The sequence below is a fragment of the Cannabis sativa genome, chromosome 8 (assembly GCF_029168945.1).
Source record: "Cannabis sativa cultivar Pink pepper isolate KNU-18-1 chromosome 8, ASM2916894v1, whole genome shotgun sequence".
NCBI classification, from domain to species: Eukaryota; Viridiplantae; Streptophyta; class Magnoliopsida; order Rosales; family Cannabaceae; genus Cannabis; species Cannabis sativa.
The window spans coordinates 44,035,348-44,052,956 of NC_083608.1; the positions used below are offsets into that span (position 1 = coordinate 44,035,348).

A 17,609-nucleotide genomic window follows, 5' to 3' on the forward strand; every position below is an offset into this window, starting at 1 on the left:
CTCATGTATGTTGTCTTTGCTGACCTCATGTATATGTCTCTGCTTTTTTGAAACCTAGTGTTTTGAGACTTAGAGCAAATAGTAGGAAAGTCCACTAACCTGTTTGCTTGAAGATTATATATGCTTTAAATGCATTGTGAGGGTCTTTTCAGTATCAAAGTAGACTCTATAATTTTTTAACATTTAATGTGTAACCAATTCATATAAATAAATAAAATTTCATGTATGGATAAGTTATAAAAAAAAATTCACAAATAGAGAATGAATACAATTGTGAATTTTTGTAGTATTCATCATCTAACAAATGCCCCCACTCGTTAAAAATAAGCCTAAAACTTCCCTCAATACACAGTCAAACATGATTAAATTTACAATCATCATCTTTGATACTTGACCTTTTAATAAAAAAAGAACATATCATGTGGTCAATCAATTGTTCGGTTTGGTGTAGTTAAACATATCAAGAAAAAAGAAATTATATCAATTATCATTTTATTATTGAAAAAGTTTATTAAACATATCTTATCAATTATCATTATGTTTCAATGGAATTTCATCTGGGGAAGCATCCATGGCGGCATTGGAGTGGTGTTGTTGGAGGAAGGCTGCTCATCATGAGATTGTCTTTCATTATTTTCTTCTGTAAGTACTCTTTCCTGGAAAGTCTCACTGCACCATTTATATATTCATGTACAATATATATCCAATGCCTGTATTAGTTTTAGCTCAAGCTAACCAAAGTTAATAAAAATTTAAGTAAAGAAGTTGTGTTAGTTTGGAGGCTTTTCCTGCCTCAAGGGTGTTTTTTTTCTCAATAGGAAATCATTATTGGGCACTAGAGATTATACTTCAGTATACTTTTAAAATCTTCCAATCAAGATTATATCTATATCTATATATAAATACTTATGGTATTGAGAAATATTACCCAATAGTCAAAGAAGGAAGTGAGCTTGGTCTTGGAGGTGGAGCCAGAAGCAATAAAGTGGAGGAGTTTGGAGAGTTATTGGCTTGCTGATCCAAGTTTCTGCTCTCAACTAATATCTTCCCGTCCTCCTTAATCTGTTAAATGAAGATATTTTTAGTGAGATGTTAAAATACAACAAATGATTTACACAATAAGGCCCCAAATACTAAAAATTAAGCACATATTCTTACAACAAAAATGATATAATACCTGATTTGTTATCCAGTTGTTGCGATCTTGTATTGCCTTTGCCTGTCAGAAGTTTACAATGTGAGCTCATCACTTACTTAATATCCCCACTTTTAGCCATTTATTATACACAATCAATTTCAAAGTGAAAACTAAAAAGAAGGGGTCGTTTTATTATTCATGATGTTTTACAAATATTTGTTGAAGGAACCAACAAAGGTGTGAGTTTTTTGGTAACACTACTTATGTATTGAAACTCAAATTAATGATGAAATTCTATTTACTTTTAAAAAATTCATGAAAGCTACCCCTCAATGGTTTTTTTTTTTATTATTTTTTTTTTTTGTGAGAATCATGTACCAATCTAAACCGTAAACCCAATTTCTAAACTCTATTACAAAGAAAATCAAACCAATCTCTATCTTCTACCTTTATGTTTTTTAAGCTTAACACAAAAATCTGCATTTAACATCAGAAATAATTTTCTGAAAAGTATGAGCAAGTTGCCACACTTGAGACCAAAAAATATCATTCTTCACCCTCCACAAATGATAAACTATAGCTGCCAAAACAGCATTAAAAACTTGTTTTTTAAAATGACTTATCTCTTTGGCTTTACGAATCCAACAAATAAAATCATTCAATGTATATCACTATAAACAGCTATTTTTACAAATTTTTAGTTATATATAACATAAATTTTTTGTGACTAAATGTTACTTTTAGTCATAACAAAGAGTTATTTGTAACTAATACAAATTATCACCAATTTAGTTTTAGTCACAACAAGTATTGTGACTAAAAACACATTTAGTCCCAACAAATTGTAATTTTTGTGACTAATACTTTTACCCAACGACTTTTTAGTCATAACAAGAATTATGATTATTTATAATTAGGGACAACTTTATCACTTTTAATCATAAATTTATGAGTATGTGCATCCTTTGTACTATACCCCTCAATGCTTACTATATCAATACAATATTATAAATGCATATTTTTTCTTATTTAGGCAGTACTGGACCCCCCATAATCATGTAATGTACGTACCTTCTTCTGCAAATCTGAAAGGGTTTCATGCATGATTTGGTTCTGCAAATTTAAAACCAATTGATTGGATTACATCACCAAAGCAAAGATCATGTATAAATATATATATATATAGCCCAAACATGAAATGTAACAAGTACTTATAATAATTAAGTCAATATGGTTTCACGTACCTTTCTTGTTCGTACGCGCTTGAGACCTACATCGATTTGTTGTTCTATATTTTGAAGTTCTCTCATGCTCAAAAGAGCTAGATCTTCTCCCATACAGTTCCTACATACATGAATTAAACATAATAATATACATATATCAATTACCTGCAGAGATCTATCATTATATATGGATATAAATATATATCTTTCTCATTTATATATATGCTTCTTTCTCTATCAAATTTTCATGAACAAATAAAAAATAATAATTTGACAAAAAAGTATAAACTCTCCATTCTCAGCTCGATCGGTGCATAATATAATAGAGTATACTAGTCGTATTATATAGTGTTCAACATTACTTGATGTGGTGATTGATTCAAAATAATATTGGATTCTACATACACATTTTATTCTCATAGAAACATTTTTATAGAATCTTATGTATTAACATTTTGAATGGTTTTAATTAGTGTCTGAAAAATTAATGATAACATGGTACTGGTGGCAGTGTTTAAATAGTTAGTTGGCTCATGTGTAAAACATGCATATATATATATATACATGTGTATTTTCTCAAATATATATATATATATATAGTTGTTTATATGAAGACAACATAGGCAGTATTTAGTATTTACGTGTACCTTAGGTTCTTTTGCAAAATTTCAACTCTGCTCATCAGCTTTGGGAATTCAAACGTCCACTTACTACTATCCTGCACACCATTAATTATTTTCATTTATTATTCATAACTATAATACCAAGTTGCACTATATATGTACACGAGCATTGTTATTAAACAGCTAGTGGTGTTTCCTATCTTTTCGACAAGTCGCATTGTGATTGGCTACCAATGCTCCTTAAAAGTTATTATATTAAACTATATGAAATCTGATACTTAGTTAAACCAATAGAAATATTAACACATAGAAGAGTATTAAGCACCACTGATGTACTTTAACATTTCTCTTATCTTATGTATACATATTTATATAAATACATATCAACCTGTGATTCAGAGAGAGTAGTAGGAGCAGCTTGCAGGTGCTTTTGTGCATTAGTAGAGTAGCTTTCGTAACGTTCCAGGATCTCCTCCATGCTGCTTCACCACACACATCTTGTTAATTTATTCGTCTCAATTATATTAATGCTCAAACTCCATATATTCATACTACAAATAACATATATATATATATATATATGTTTGTAGAGCTATACACAATCATAATAGTTGAAGGAATCCTATCAACTCAAATTATTAATCTAGGCTACTTTTTATTTTATGTTGGGACATAAGTGTTCAAAGCTGGAGTATATATATAAATATATACTAAAATTATGTGAATACTATATAGTTCTCAAATAAAAGGGAGAAGTGTGTCAAAATCCAAGAATCAAGCTCACATAAATGCCTATAACTAGGTTGTGGCACTTAGAGTCCTATGATCCGTACGACCGGCTAAGCTGCATGTGCAATCTAATATTGTTTGGAAAAGTGAAGCTATGATTATAAGATTGTGTAAGTATGTGATTATTCAGTTAAAGAGGACTTAAATAAATTAACTACGATAACAAGATATTTTTTTTTTGATAGGCCCATTATTTAAGAATTCAAAAATTAAGGTTGCTTAAATAGGAACAGGTGACCTCAATTTAATGTTTATTAAAAATGTATATTTTTTTAAGTAAATAAATTAAAAATAAAAAGTTAATTTTCCTAAGCAAAAGATTTGTAGGGGGGCCATGGTGTAGCTTCACCCACGGTGACAAAAGAATAAAAAATAGAGTTACAATAAGAGACAAATTTTATATAATTTTTAGTATGTATCAAATTTGAAATATTTTGAATTTACTATCACATTCATTTTTTTTTAAAAAAATATACTAGGAAAAAATAGCAAAAAATTACTTTTTATTGCATTTTATTTGAGATGCTCTAAAATAAGAGGAAAGAGTTTAGAAGTAGCATATATAATTGCAATCTCAAGCCACTAAGGCTAGTTTAGTGGTGAGGGAAAGATGAAAAAAAAGAGAAAAGTTATGGTCAGTTCGAACTCAAGACTTTTAAACTATTAAACTATTAATTGATTGTAAAATACTATTACATCAAGAGACATATAATTGCAATCTCGACCTCATAACATGCACTAGGTTTATAAGTGAGAAGCATGATAACAAACCTGGACCTTGTGGAAGAGCATAATGAAAATGATAGAGGAGGTTTATAAATTACCACTGAAAGATATAGAGGATTTTACGAGAGTCATTGTGTATTAGTCCTTAATTGATGACTACTAATAAGTCTCTTATTAGTCTTGAACCAATGTAATTAAGTCTAACTTAATATATAAAGAAGCTGTTGTAGGTGCAAGTTATTTGTGACCAAGTGATCACTATTAATTTATTTCCATTGTTTCCCTTTTCTGTATCCAAATGCTCATCAAGTTGGTCTTGTTTATGGGGCTTGACAAAACTTCTTTCTTTTCTCAGATTTTGTAAGCGATTGTGGCAGGCAGGCTTGAGGGTATTAGGCATGGTAGACGTGGGGACTGAGGAGCTTGTTTTAATGGCTTAAGGGCATATAATATCTCAACTTCGATTTCAAAAACCCCAATTTTATATGGTATGCTCTTTCTCTTTTTCATTCTCGAAAAGCTTTAATTCAATTCAAAATTTAAAATCATATAGAAGATACATAGAACTATATAAATATATATATCTATAATGACTTGTTTAAAATAATGTAGAAATTACTTTATATAAGTTGTTGTAGAATAATAGAAAGTTGCTAAATGAGATAAATTTTTAAGTAAAGAAAAGAGACAAGAATGCTTCTTTAGCTATTTTGTAAAAATAAAGGATAAGGATATATAAAAATAAAACTCAGTTTATTGCATATGGAACCTTACTACAAAAAATAAAAAATATAGTAGATATGAAATTATCTATAACTTTTACAAGAGGTATAAAAATAAAGTTAAGGTGTTCCAAATATGTCTTTAGGAGGATTTTGAGGATGTTGAGTTTGGGGAGAAATAAGATTATTTTAGCTATTCTTAAGGGGGATTTTGCATTAAGCTCAAGTCTAACATTCACTTTTGACAATGTTTAGGTTTCTAACCCTTCCATTGATCAAGAAGTAAATCTAGAACTTTGATAAGACAATATGAAACAACTTTCCATTCAATATATAGTAAATGGTTTAGATGATCAAACTCAACAACCTCAAAGACCAGTGCTATTGAAGAAATCAGCGAGAGAAAAGATATAAGAAAAAAATAGATTGATAGAAGATGATATATTCAATCAACTTTTATCATACCATGAAGGTTTCAACTCTAAAAAATAGATTGATATTATAAATAAGGAGTACAAATTGATGTGAGATAATAAAATTTTGTATTTTTTCTATTGCTATAAGGTGTAAAACCAATTGGTTATAAATTAATATTTCTAACCGAGAGGATGCAAATTGCGATGTAGAGAAATATAAAGTATGTCTTGTATGTAAAGAATTACTCATAAAGCATATATTAAAAGGCTATTTAAGGATAAGCATGACATTGACGACTCATTATAGTTTTAAGCTATATCAAATGGATTATTAAAAGTGTCATTAATCAATTGTAATATGATGACAAAAGTTATATGGTACAACTAGAAAATTTTGTATTTCAAAGATCCAAAGAGTATGACTTGCAAATTAAGAAGATCTATTTATAAACTCAAGTAAGTTTCTCGTAAATAATTACACAATTTTCATTTAGTATTCTCATTTGATTTTGAGATAGAAGCTTTTGATGATTGTGTATATATCAAATGTTTAGTGGGAGTTTGTATTTAGAATGTTCTATCAAGCTGACACATATTTATGGTTTAATTCTGCAGATAAAGTATGGACTTAAGTTTTGAGTACTCTAAATGTATTCTTTCTATTGAGATTTAAGTATAAGGTTAGAAAACATAAGAAAATGATCTCAATTAAGGAGACCAGTTGGAGATAGGCATGCTAAGATCACATGTGCATGTAATTTTTATATTATGCACCCATGATTGATCTATGTGGTTTGATTGTATTGATATACGTGACCAATGATGGGTTTGTTATGTTAAATGTAACGAAAGACGCTTTGATCCTATGTTACTATAATCAATGAACAAGATTGTTTTAAAATACTTATAATTTATGATAGCAAAGTTTAAACGCTTATAAGGTTACACACTATAAGAAAACATATGTAGTCCAAGTGAGAGATTGTTGGATTAAAATCCTCAATATGAGCTCATATGTATTATAATTTTGTAAATAAAAACTTTAAATCATAAAATTATAAATAAAATAAAAAAAATTAAAAAAAACCCCTTTACGATCATATATTAATTATATATTTCCTTTAGTTGATATACCTCAAATGAGTGTAAAAACCTAACGAGCTAGCTTGAAAATGTAGATGTGACGAAATAAAATAATTATTTTAAGAAAACATACGTAGTCCAAGTGAGAGATTGTTGGATTAAAATCCTCAATATGAGCTCATATGTATTGGTGTATTGTTATTTGAAGTTTGACACAAATAAAATAATTATTTTAATAATTGTGGGTCATGAGTATTAAAGTGTCATGAACTAAATGTGTAGATACCTTATGCAATATTTTTAGTTTACTAAGTTAAATTAGAAATACTTAATATTTATAACCTAACTATGATGTTATATATTGGTAGTGGTCCCAAAAAATAAGAGCAACTCTATTCCCATCTTTTCTCGAGAGAAAATTAGAGAATCCTATGTCTTTTTTTTTTTTAGAAGATCATTACCCAAAAATTATTATTACTAAATTAATTATTTATATCAAGGAATTAAAGTACGTAATTTTTCTTTATTTATGTTCTTCTTTTACTTAATACTTACATTAATAATATTAAAATATATTTGTATGGAATTAGATTTTTGATATTGGATATTATATAAGTAATAAAGAATTTTTTTCTTTTTAGTGTAGCGTAATATATTTTATAATTATTTAATAGCTTAATAATTTAAAGATTTTAGGTTTAAACTCATGATCTCTTTTTTCTATCCCTCTTTTACCACTAAGCTAAGCTTAGTGACTTTTAGCTTAGTGACTTAAGTAATAATGAATTCGATCATGCTATAGATTGGGTTCAATTATAACAGCAGCTTATACCCTTTGTTTCTTCTCTAGTTATTATCACTACTTTTAGAAACATAAAATATTTTTATAGAAATAAATGATACAATTTTTTTTGGTCAGGTACAATAATATAATATGAAGTATATATACAATGGGAACAAGACCACACAACTAGAACCACTATGAACAAGGTATAATTAATTAATAATGCTAACTCTACCCTACAAAAAATTTAATTTAAATAAATAAATAATGCAAACTCTAAAATTAGTTGTATCGATTGATCCATAGTAAGATATATAATATTGTATAAAAATTCATTTGAATTAAACTTGTAATAATGACTCTAGCTTGCCAAACTTCAATTATATTAAAAATTAAGTAACAATGAGATATCTACTCATGATATAATAGGCATATCCTAATCCTACCATATCTTATTTGGCTAAAAATATATGGCCTAACCTTTTTCTTTTTGTACATTTTCATTGATATCATCAGTTTCTTTTCCATTCATGTTTTGTCTATTATTTTTTAACAGTCCATATTTTTTTTGTCTTTATTTTGTTTATGTACATTATATACATGTCAATCTTTTTTAAATTTATTATTACTTTTGTCCAAGAAATTATAAGTATTTTTATTACGTATGTAATTAGATCAATATATATGCAGAAACATATTACTAATTACATTGCATTCTCTCTAATTTTTTCCAATTAATTTATAAAATTAATTTTTATTATCTTTTATATAGAAAATAAATTATAAATATATGATTTTTTTTTCATTGATGGATTTTTCATTGATAGATGCTCATAAATCCTATTTATATTTTCACAAAAACAAAAATTATTTTTAATAGATTTTTTTTAATCTCTTGACTGAATAAGCACATGCCTTGTATGTGCTTTTTACTAGTTAGTTTATATCCATCAATATTGATGGTATAACATCGATTAGGGTGTTCATAAAATAGCCGGTCCAATCTAATTCGCACGATCTAATCCAATTTAATCAGCAAAAAGTACAAATTGAATTGGATTAGAAAATTCAAAATCCGCACTTGTGCGGATTGAATGTTAATTGACATGTAAAAGTAATCGATTCAATCCAATCCACACATATTTATAAAAAAATTAAAAATTATACATACAATTAATATTTTAATGTAAAGAAAATAATTATTTAAAAGTCTAATACATATAGTACAGTTATATTTCAAAATTTAATAGATCAAATGTATATTTCATTTTTATATATAATTTTTTTCTAAATACAATTTAAAACAAAATTAAGCATTTCTTTATACATATATATTTTTTTCTTCCTTTAAATTTTTTATTTTATTTATTTTAATTTGTTGTTAGAGATATAAAATAACAATAATTTCTACAATAATATGTTTTGTAGTATATACTCTCTACAAAGCATTATGTACGGAAATAATTTGCTAGCAATTTATTATAGAAATTTTTACATAGATTAATTTTTTTGAAAAAATTACAAAAATATATTTACACCAAGAAATTTTTATTTTTGCTGTTTGAACTTTTTTATTTACAAAAATACAAATTTCAGTAAATTTTTATCTTTTATAATTTAATCATCAATAAATAAAATACAACCGCACGCGAAGCGCGAGTTGTTTTCTATTTGAGTTATACTTGTCATGATGTTGATTTTTTCTCGTTATTTTTAATTATTTAATAGTTTATTGATAGTTGTTTTGAAGTTGATTTTTCGTTAGTTTTTAGTTGTTTTATTATATTTTTTGTTGAGAAAATCGTATTTTTATACTTTTAAAACTTTAAAATTATAATTTTGTAAATAAAAACTTTAAATCATAAAATTATAAATAAAATAAAAAAAATTAAAAAAAAAACCCTTTACGATCATATATTAATTATATAGGGATATGATTTTGTCCCGTGATTGTACTTTCACGGAATGCATTCCGTGATGTACGACAGTCGTCAAATGAGGGAGTTATTTGACCTGACGGCTGAGATTGATTTATGGGTAATTAGGGTTAAAAAGTAGAAACGTACTCTGACACTCATTTAATGTACCCTGAGACCCATCTAATGTACCACGGAATACATTCTGTAAAAGTATATCACGGGACAAAATCGTGTCCCTAATTATATATTTCCTTTCGTTGATATACCTTAATTAATCAAATGAGTGTAAAAACCTAACGAGCTAGCTTGAAAATGTAGATGTAACGAACCCTTATCCATGCAATAATTGATGGTGCCTAAAGCAAACGTGATTAAAGTCTTAAACTTATAAATAGTACTTGGAAGATAAATTATAATATTATTTAACATATATAATGACCGTATATAGATGTAATAAGTAAGTGGAAATCTTAACAAATATCAACTTAATTATATATATAATTAATTTGACTATTTTCTTTTGTTCAAATATCTTTGATATTGCAGCACTTTCAATTAAACATATAACATTAGAGATTTCCCCTCCCCGGCCCGTGTGCACTACCAACCTTAATACACACAAAAACATATACTAGGTTCTAAAATCAATTACATATAATTAACCAATATATATATATATATATATCATATAAGAAAACTCTACGCCCCATGAGACCATGACACGTAGCTCAAGATTCTCAGCAGAGTCCGACACCTGGATTTATGAAGCTATGAAAGTAGGGAGTGGTAGTAGTACCAGTACTACCCTATATATAAAAATACAATTACCTAATTCCTTAATTTTTTGGTTAATATTTTTTCCTTCAATGTTTAATGTTTAGTTGGATTTCGATTATTTCATTATATATATTTATATAATTAGGAGTGATAGTGTGTCAATATTAACTTTTTATTATAATTTCTTAATTAATTTTTATATTTGAAAATACATATTAAAATTTATTTTTTATGGCAATATTCTTCAATATAATTATAATATCAAACTTTTAAATTTTTGATTTTTTTTAATAATTTGTAGTTTCGAAAATAAATTTAAATTTTTTTGAACAAGAGTAAGGTAAATTAAAATATTAAAAATTTTATTTTCGATAAGGTACACTTTTCATCAGAAATTTTAAAAAATTTATTAAGATAATATTATATCTATAGCCAATATAAAAAAAATTAAAAAATTATTCTAATTTTGGGTATGAAAATTAATTAAGAAATAACAGGCGGTTAAGATTAATAGCACACCGTTTATATAACTGTACTAGTAGTGCAATGCATGGTCACTCTCAAATTTTCTACGGAAGATTTTTCACTTTCAGACATGACCATTAATAACTGGAGTAGTACTGTATATATTTATATAAATATATATCTGTGTGTATCATCTGTTAAAGCTCACCTCACGTACGTACGAAAGAAAGATGATTAAAGAGCCAACTTTTATTTTTATATTTTTATTATATATTATTTGATGTGATTATATATCATTCATTTATTTGATAAATAATCACCACACCAACCAAATCCTTATACAATATATATACACAGAAAAAAGAGAAAAAAAAAATAGCATATATATAGACACAGAGGGGGAAAGATCACGGTGTTTAATTTTAGCACAAATGGATAATATCTTTTTGTTTTTCTAAATTTGTTTTGGCTTAATTAATGGTGACAAAATTAATTAACAGTCACAGAACAGTCAAAAATGAGAATATATATGCTGGTACATGTACTAATTGTTTTTTTAAAAAAAAACAAAAAAGAGTAATAATTAATTAATTACCTGGAGGAAGATGAAAAATTGAAGAGCTTTCCTTTAGTGGAGAAAACAATCAAAGCAACATGGGCATCGCAAAGCACAGAGATCTCATGAGCTTTCTTCAACAATCCTGACCTTCGCTTTGAGAAGGTTACTTGTCTACTGATCTTGTTCTCGATCCGCTTCATCTCAACCCTACCTCTTCCCATTGTTAAACAAAAACCCTAAATAAAGCAACCGACCATATATATAATATGAAAATGATGGGACTGGAAACACAAAAGACCTCGGATAATACAGAGAGAGAGAGGTAGCAGGGTTTTTAAAGAGTGGAGAAAAGGGTTTGGGTGTGGTAAATGAAAATATGATTGGCTCAACTACTCCAATTTCAGCTACACATTTTGCAGGGGTTCGTACGAGGGATCTCTTCGTATGAGAGAGAGAGAGAGAGAGAGAGAGAGAGAGAGAGAGAGAGAGAGAGAGAGAGAGAGAGTTGATTTGAGTAGTGAAACAAAAGAAAAAGAAAAAGAGAGAGAAAAGAATAGCTTTGCCCGCGGGACCAGAATGGGGACGCCGCTCACTCACTTCCCCCTCGCACTTTTTATATCCACCATTATTATTATTATTATTATTATTATTATTTAATAAATGAACTATAAAAATAGATGTTTTTTTTTTTTTCATTTTGTACAAATAGTAAATTTTTTTAATTTTTTTTTAATAATATAAATACTGAAAATAAAATTTAAATATTCGCTTAGTATAAAATAAAATTTATTCGTGTAACAAAATATTTGAATTTATTTTTAATACTATATTTTTTTAATTTATATATAAATATTAAATAGTACGTCTTAAATAATTACAATATCATTAGATAAAATCGATAATAAGGTTATTTATGAGGTTTGCTGAGTGTTGGAAGTATCAGGTTTTTCAAGACAATGCACTCCTTTCAGGTATCTTGGTGTCCTTATTTGTGCTAAAAAAAATATCAAAGCATGAATGCTCGATCTTGATAGAAAAAATGACAGCTAGAATTCGAGTTTGGAGCACTAGGAATATATCCTTTGCTGGTAGAACAGTCCTCATAAATTCTGTGCTTTCAGCAATCTATGCATATTGGTGCCAGATATTCAAACTACCGAAGCAGGTGAGATTGAAGCTATATGCAGAGCCTTTCTTTGGAAAGGACAACACATGATGCAAGGAGTTGGTTTAATAGCTTGGTCTAATGTTTGTCAAGCAAAATCAGAGGGAGGATCGGGTTTTAAGAAGCTAGCTGAATGGAACTTAGCAGCCCTCTTTAAATATGTATAGGCTTTGACAAACAAAGAAGACAATCTCTAGGTTAAATGGATACATAGTGTATATCTCAAAGGAGAAGAATGGTGGAGATACCTAGTTCCGAATCATGGAAGTTGGTATTGAAAACAAGTTGTGACAACAAAAGACACTATCAAAAAGCTTACTGCTATACAACAGTTTGCACAAAATAGGTACCATATTTGTGAAGGATATAGCTTGCTTTGTCCAATTCAAAACATGGTTCATTGGTGTAATAAAGTTCGGGGGAGATTCAATATCCCCAAACACAGTTTTATACTGTGGCTAGCTATGCAGAAAAGGCTCAAGACAAAGGATTGGCTTCAGAAATTTCAAATCACTTCAGATGCGGTCTGTTTGCTCTGTTTGCAGCAAGATGAGTTAATTGAGCATCTATTTTTCAGGTGTTCTTATGTACGATACTGTGTGGAGAAAATCAAAGAATGGTTGTCATGGAGAACACAAGCTTATGATCTACATCAACTCCACAAGTGGATTCACAAAAACAAATTCAGCAAGTTTAAGAAGAAGGTATTGGCGGCTGCCATTGCTCACTTGGTATACTCGATTTGGTTTGTAAGGAATGATAATTTGTGGAACAAACACATAGAAAACAAAGATGTAACTGTACAAAGAATTAAGAATAGTGTTAAGCATAGAGTAGAATTAGTTTGGCCAAAAAAGATTGGTCAAGGAGATAGAGAATGGTTTCAAAAGTTGTAAAAGTTGTACAAAAGTAGTTTTGAGATCTTTCTAATCAAAGATGCTCTCTTGTTGTAATAGAATGTAAAAGTTTGTGGATCATTAATAAACTTGCTGATTTATTAAAAAAAAATCGATAATATGGTTAAATAATTAAATAACTAAAAATTGAAAAAGCATGAAAATAACAATAAAAAAGTGTAATTAACTATGGATGAATATTTAAAAATATGAATCTCGTTAGTTCAGTTTCCCAATTGTTAATGTTTATTATTAATTTTCTCCCTTTTGGTGATGATAGATTATCAAATTAACCTTAACTCTTCTCAGATCATTAAAGTCCTTAATTATATTTTATCTACTTGCATCTTTGAAGTAAATTAACATATAACTTGCATTAAATTCAGAATCTAAAAATCACATAAGCTTTGTAAATACTATCGGTTTACACCAAAACTTATGTTTGTCCTATTAGAGCATTCCAAATATTCACTTCTTAGATTTCATATTAGGATCATAAATCACATTTAAGATAACCAGTCTAAAATATATAATTAAAATAAATAAGACTAAATCACATAATACAAGAAAGAAAAACTAATAATCACATTAACTAAATTGAAGAAACATCATCAAACATTTATCATATCCCTAAATTGGAAATTCAATTAAAAAAAACTCATGTTCTTATCCATACAAATAAAACAGAAATTAACATAAAGACATAAAAGCGAGAAGAAAGAACTAGTTGGTAATCTTGCTCTGGGTCGCTACAATTGCTTCCTTCGCCTCATTCTTCAATTTTAGGGTTTAATTTCTGAGTATTTTGCTTCTAAAATACGAGACCCTTATATAGAAAATAATACAAATATCTTCACGTGATGAAATTACAAAACTGCCTAAAGATCTCGTCTTTAGCCCATAGTCGCGACCATAGGCTAATCTCAAAAAACAAGCTTTCTGCCCAAACTCCATAGTCGCGACCACATAATTCATCACGACTATGGTCTTTGGTGGTCGCGACTACTGAAGCTAATTGCCAGCTTCAACTTCTTTCAGTAAAATATGTATAATTTTCACATACCAACTCCAAATGAATTGATTCAAGAGGCGTTGTGAAGAGGAAAAATGAATTTAAAACTTCCATGTTTTAACTTTTTTCAAAATATGATCAAAACATAGTTGAATTTAGATTTGAAGTTTCAGATTTATTTTCTTATAAAATTTTCTCTATTTTATAGATCGTTATTTTCTGAAATTTGATCAATTTATATATTCCAAATGTGAATCTTGAAACCAAAGAAAACAAACGTAATTTTATTCCAAAAATAATAATAAAGAATAGTCCATCTCCAATGTCTAGGGTATAAGAATAACCAGTTTCATGTCAAAATGAATCACTCCAGTTTCAAGGATGAGATCTCTTGTTTCTTCATCTCTGAAACTCACCAAAGTGAACCCTGAGTGCATTCTAGCAATTCTCTCAACCCCCAGGTTGCCTCAAATTCTTTTCACGAATCCTTCAAAATCTCCAAACGGAGAATTGGCTCTCAACACAATGCACGCAATCAAATTTTGCCAGTGCAAAGCTTCAGCTTCCACTTCGTCAAAATCCAACTTAGCCACAGTTTGATCCCCAATATGCATAGGTTCAATAAATTCAAGTCGAGTAGAAGGGGTTCTTACTTGATTAGCTTTGAATTTACACCAAACTTCCTTTGCTGAAGCTTGATAATCTAAAGCTTCAATAAGATAGAACGAAAAGATAATTTTGTTGAGGTCCTTATACTCATTTGGCTTTAGCCCAGATCGACGACTTAGGTGTTCCTTTCTTTGCAGAGCACACATTGCCTTCTTCATGGTCTCCATTAGGATTTTCAATCAGATCATGGAAAACCTCCAAAGGATGTTCGCCATCATTAGCTTGGATCGAAGGGAGAGCACCTGAACCTTCTTGTGTGATGACCTTAGCAAGCTTCGAGACAATTCATTTCTTCTTCGCAATGAGAGGAAATAGATAGTTTCACTCGCCTTTACTCAGTGATACTTTACTACAGAAAAGAATCGAGGGTTAGGGTACTAAACGGAAACTTAAAAACTATTAAACTCAGCCGTCATCAAACTTAAATATTACTATTAAACTCTATAATATATTAAAAACTAGTAATTAAAATTAGATATACTATTGAAATAAAAAAAAATTAAAATCTCAAAAATAACTATTAGTGTATATTATTACAATTACATATAAATAAAATATTTTACTAAAAAATTAATGTAAATTATTTTTACAAAATATATATATATATAAATGGTATTTATATAATTATTAATATACAATATATGATAAAATTATTAATTAAAAGATTATATAAAGAATAAAAAAGAAAATAACTAAGGGCCATGCAAAAAATCAATAATCAAGGTACGTAAATGGCTAAAATCAAAGCTGAAACCAATAACATTGCAGCCATAAAGATACAATAAATATTGCATTCACGCAATAAATCCAACCATAATTCTGGCAAGTAAATCTATTTAAATATAGTAAATATACAAATTAAATAAAATAAAAATTAAAAAAGAATCTAAAAGTATAAAGGCCTTATTTATTTTAATAAAAGCAGGTTTTAAAAGGTAAAAATAAATCATAATTAACATCATTAAACACGGTCTAATTACCAAAAATTTGTTACAAGTGACTAAAAACACACAAATTACCACGAAAATCACGCCAAAAGTAACTCACCTCAAAACCCACCAGCCGAAATATGAAGAAACTCACCTCAACAATGGCAGCATCCATCAACCTTAAGTCTTTAAGAAATCTAAACGAATTTTTAATTATTAAAGAATAATATAACATTAAATTAAAAATGAAAAATAAAACAAAACCGAAATAGCCAAAAACACCAACACATATAATATTATATGAAATGTAAAATCAATTTTAAAATTATATTCTCAAATAAATAAATAATAAAGAGAACAAAGAAACAGAGTTTTGACCTAACGAAATACACAAACCATAAAACCTTGCATTGACTTTCAAATGGTGAATAAGTCAATAAAACTTATGATGAAGTAAGCATATTCCACGACTTTTATCAGAACTAGTAACGGAGACGCTCCATGGAGTGACAAATTGATCCTCGGTGGCGAAATCTTCACCGTACACGTCTTGGACCCCACCACCGACGACCTCAACTGCAGTCAAGGCTTCCCTCGTTTCCTTCACTACGCTTTCCGTCACAACGGTGCCATTTTGATCACCCGCTCAGTTGGTCGAGGCAACCACTTTCAGAAGCTGCATATCTTTTTCGCTTTGAGGAAACCAGGTTGTACAGCTCCAAAACCCTTTTTTTAATACAAATTATTTCCATCAAAAACTAGAAAATAACTGTATTACCAACGCCAACAACTATTTTTATGGTTTAAACTCAACAATTAATTAATTATTATTTTTATCTACTATTTTAAATTAATAAGATTATGTATTACCATATTATATATATTTTAATTAAATTATCATTTTTAATTGTAATATTATATCTTAATTATCTTATTTTTCATTTAAATAATGTTAAAATTTGTAATTAATCTAGATATTACGAAAAGATCCTAACCATTATGTTTACTTTTAAATTTGGTTTATTTATGGTATTTTATTATTTTTAAATTATAAAATTAGAAAATGATAATAGAAAAATCTTTATTTTTAAAATCCTAAATATTTTACTACTTTATCATGTTAGTTATTTAAATTATTAAAATAGTATTAAAATAACCATATGATAGTTAGTTAAATTCAAATTTTAAATAGATAAGTTGTCTTAACAACCCATTAATTTTGAAATTTAGTATATTCTGGATGAGAGTGAGGGCTTATGGAGACTGCAAACTTCTCTTACAGACAAGGTCCAGGAATTGATCAAGTCTTTGGAAGCCGCTCGGGCATCACTAGAGGTGAAAAATAAATCTTTACAGGAAGAAAGAAAAGCTCATCGGCTTGACAACATTAGGAACGAGGCGTATGGGTCTTCTATGAATTTTGGAAGGCCAACCCAGCCGCTAATTTTAGATATATGGATGTCGAGGAACTAGCTGAGAAATTAACCTTTTGTGAAGCTCAAGATGCTCATGATAGGGTCCAAGTTTTTGCAAATGAGTATGCTAGGGCGTCTACTGAGAATGTCGAGGCGGCCAACTTCACTATCTTAGAACAAGACAATAATAACCTCTAGCCTGAATTTCACAATCCTTCGACCCTAATGGACCTTTGAACTCGGTATCTTTATACCTATTTTTTTAATGCATATATTTCTACCTTAGTGGCCACTTTTGA

General features: G+C 28.4%; 1 protein-coding gene and 1 long non-coding RNA gene across 2 annotated transcripts; both read right to left on the reverse strand.

The window, feature by feature from the left end:
- Positions 1 to 204: 204 nt before the first annotated feature.
- On the reverse strand, positions 205 to 11,849 carry LOC115701438 (truncated transcription factor CAULIFLOWER A). The gene is made up of 8 exons (XM_030629241.2): positions 11,261 to 11,849; positions 3,373 to 3,463; positions 3,009 to 3,079; positions 2,383 to 2,482; positions 2,210 to 2,251; positions 1,178 to 1,219; positions 929 to 1,062; positions 205 to 669 (listed from the first exon to the last, which is right to left on the reverse strand). Exons 1-8 carry the CDS (start codon positions 11,443 to 11,445, stop codon positions 543 to 545), a joined length of 792 nt encoding a protein of 263 aa, XP_030485101.2. The 5' UTR covers positions 11,446 to 11,849; the 3' UTR covers positions 205 to 542.
- On the reverse strand, positions 4,260 to 6,672 carry LOC133029960 (uncharacterized). Its single transcript, XR_009683891.1, has 2 exons — positions 4,470 to 6,672; positions 4,260 to 4,418 (listed from the first exon to the last, which is right to left on the reverse strand). It is a non-coding gene; the product is annotated as an uncharacterized LOC133029960 (long non-coding RNA).
- Positions 11,850 to 17,609: the final 5,760 nt, after the last annotated feature.

What these genes read in the sequence shown, in the direction of transcription:
- LOC115701438 (XM_030629241.2), bottom strand. Translation starts at nt 11,445, where the DNA reads ATGGGAAGAGGTAGGGTTGAGATGAAGCGGATCGAGAACAAGATCAGT. An exon ending in CTACTCTCTCTGAATCACAG is followed by an intron (nt 3,080 to 3,372) that starts GTTGATATGTAT and finishes AATGGTGTGCAG; the next exon opens with GATAGTAGTAAGTGGACGTT. An exon ending in ATTTTGCAAAAGAACCTAAG is followed by an intron (nt 2,483 to 3,008) that starts GTACACGTAAAT and finishes TCATGTATGTAG; the next exon opens with GAACTGTATGGGAGAAGATC.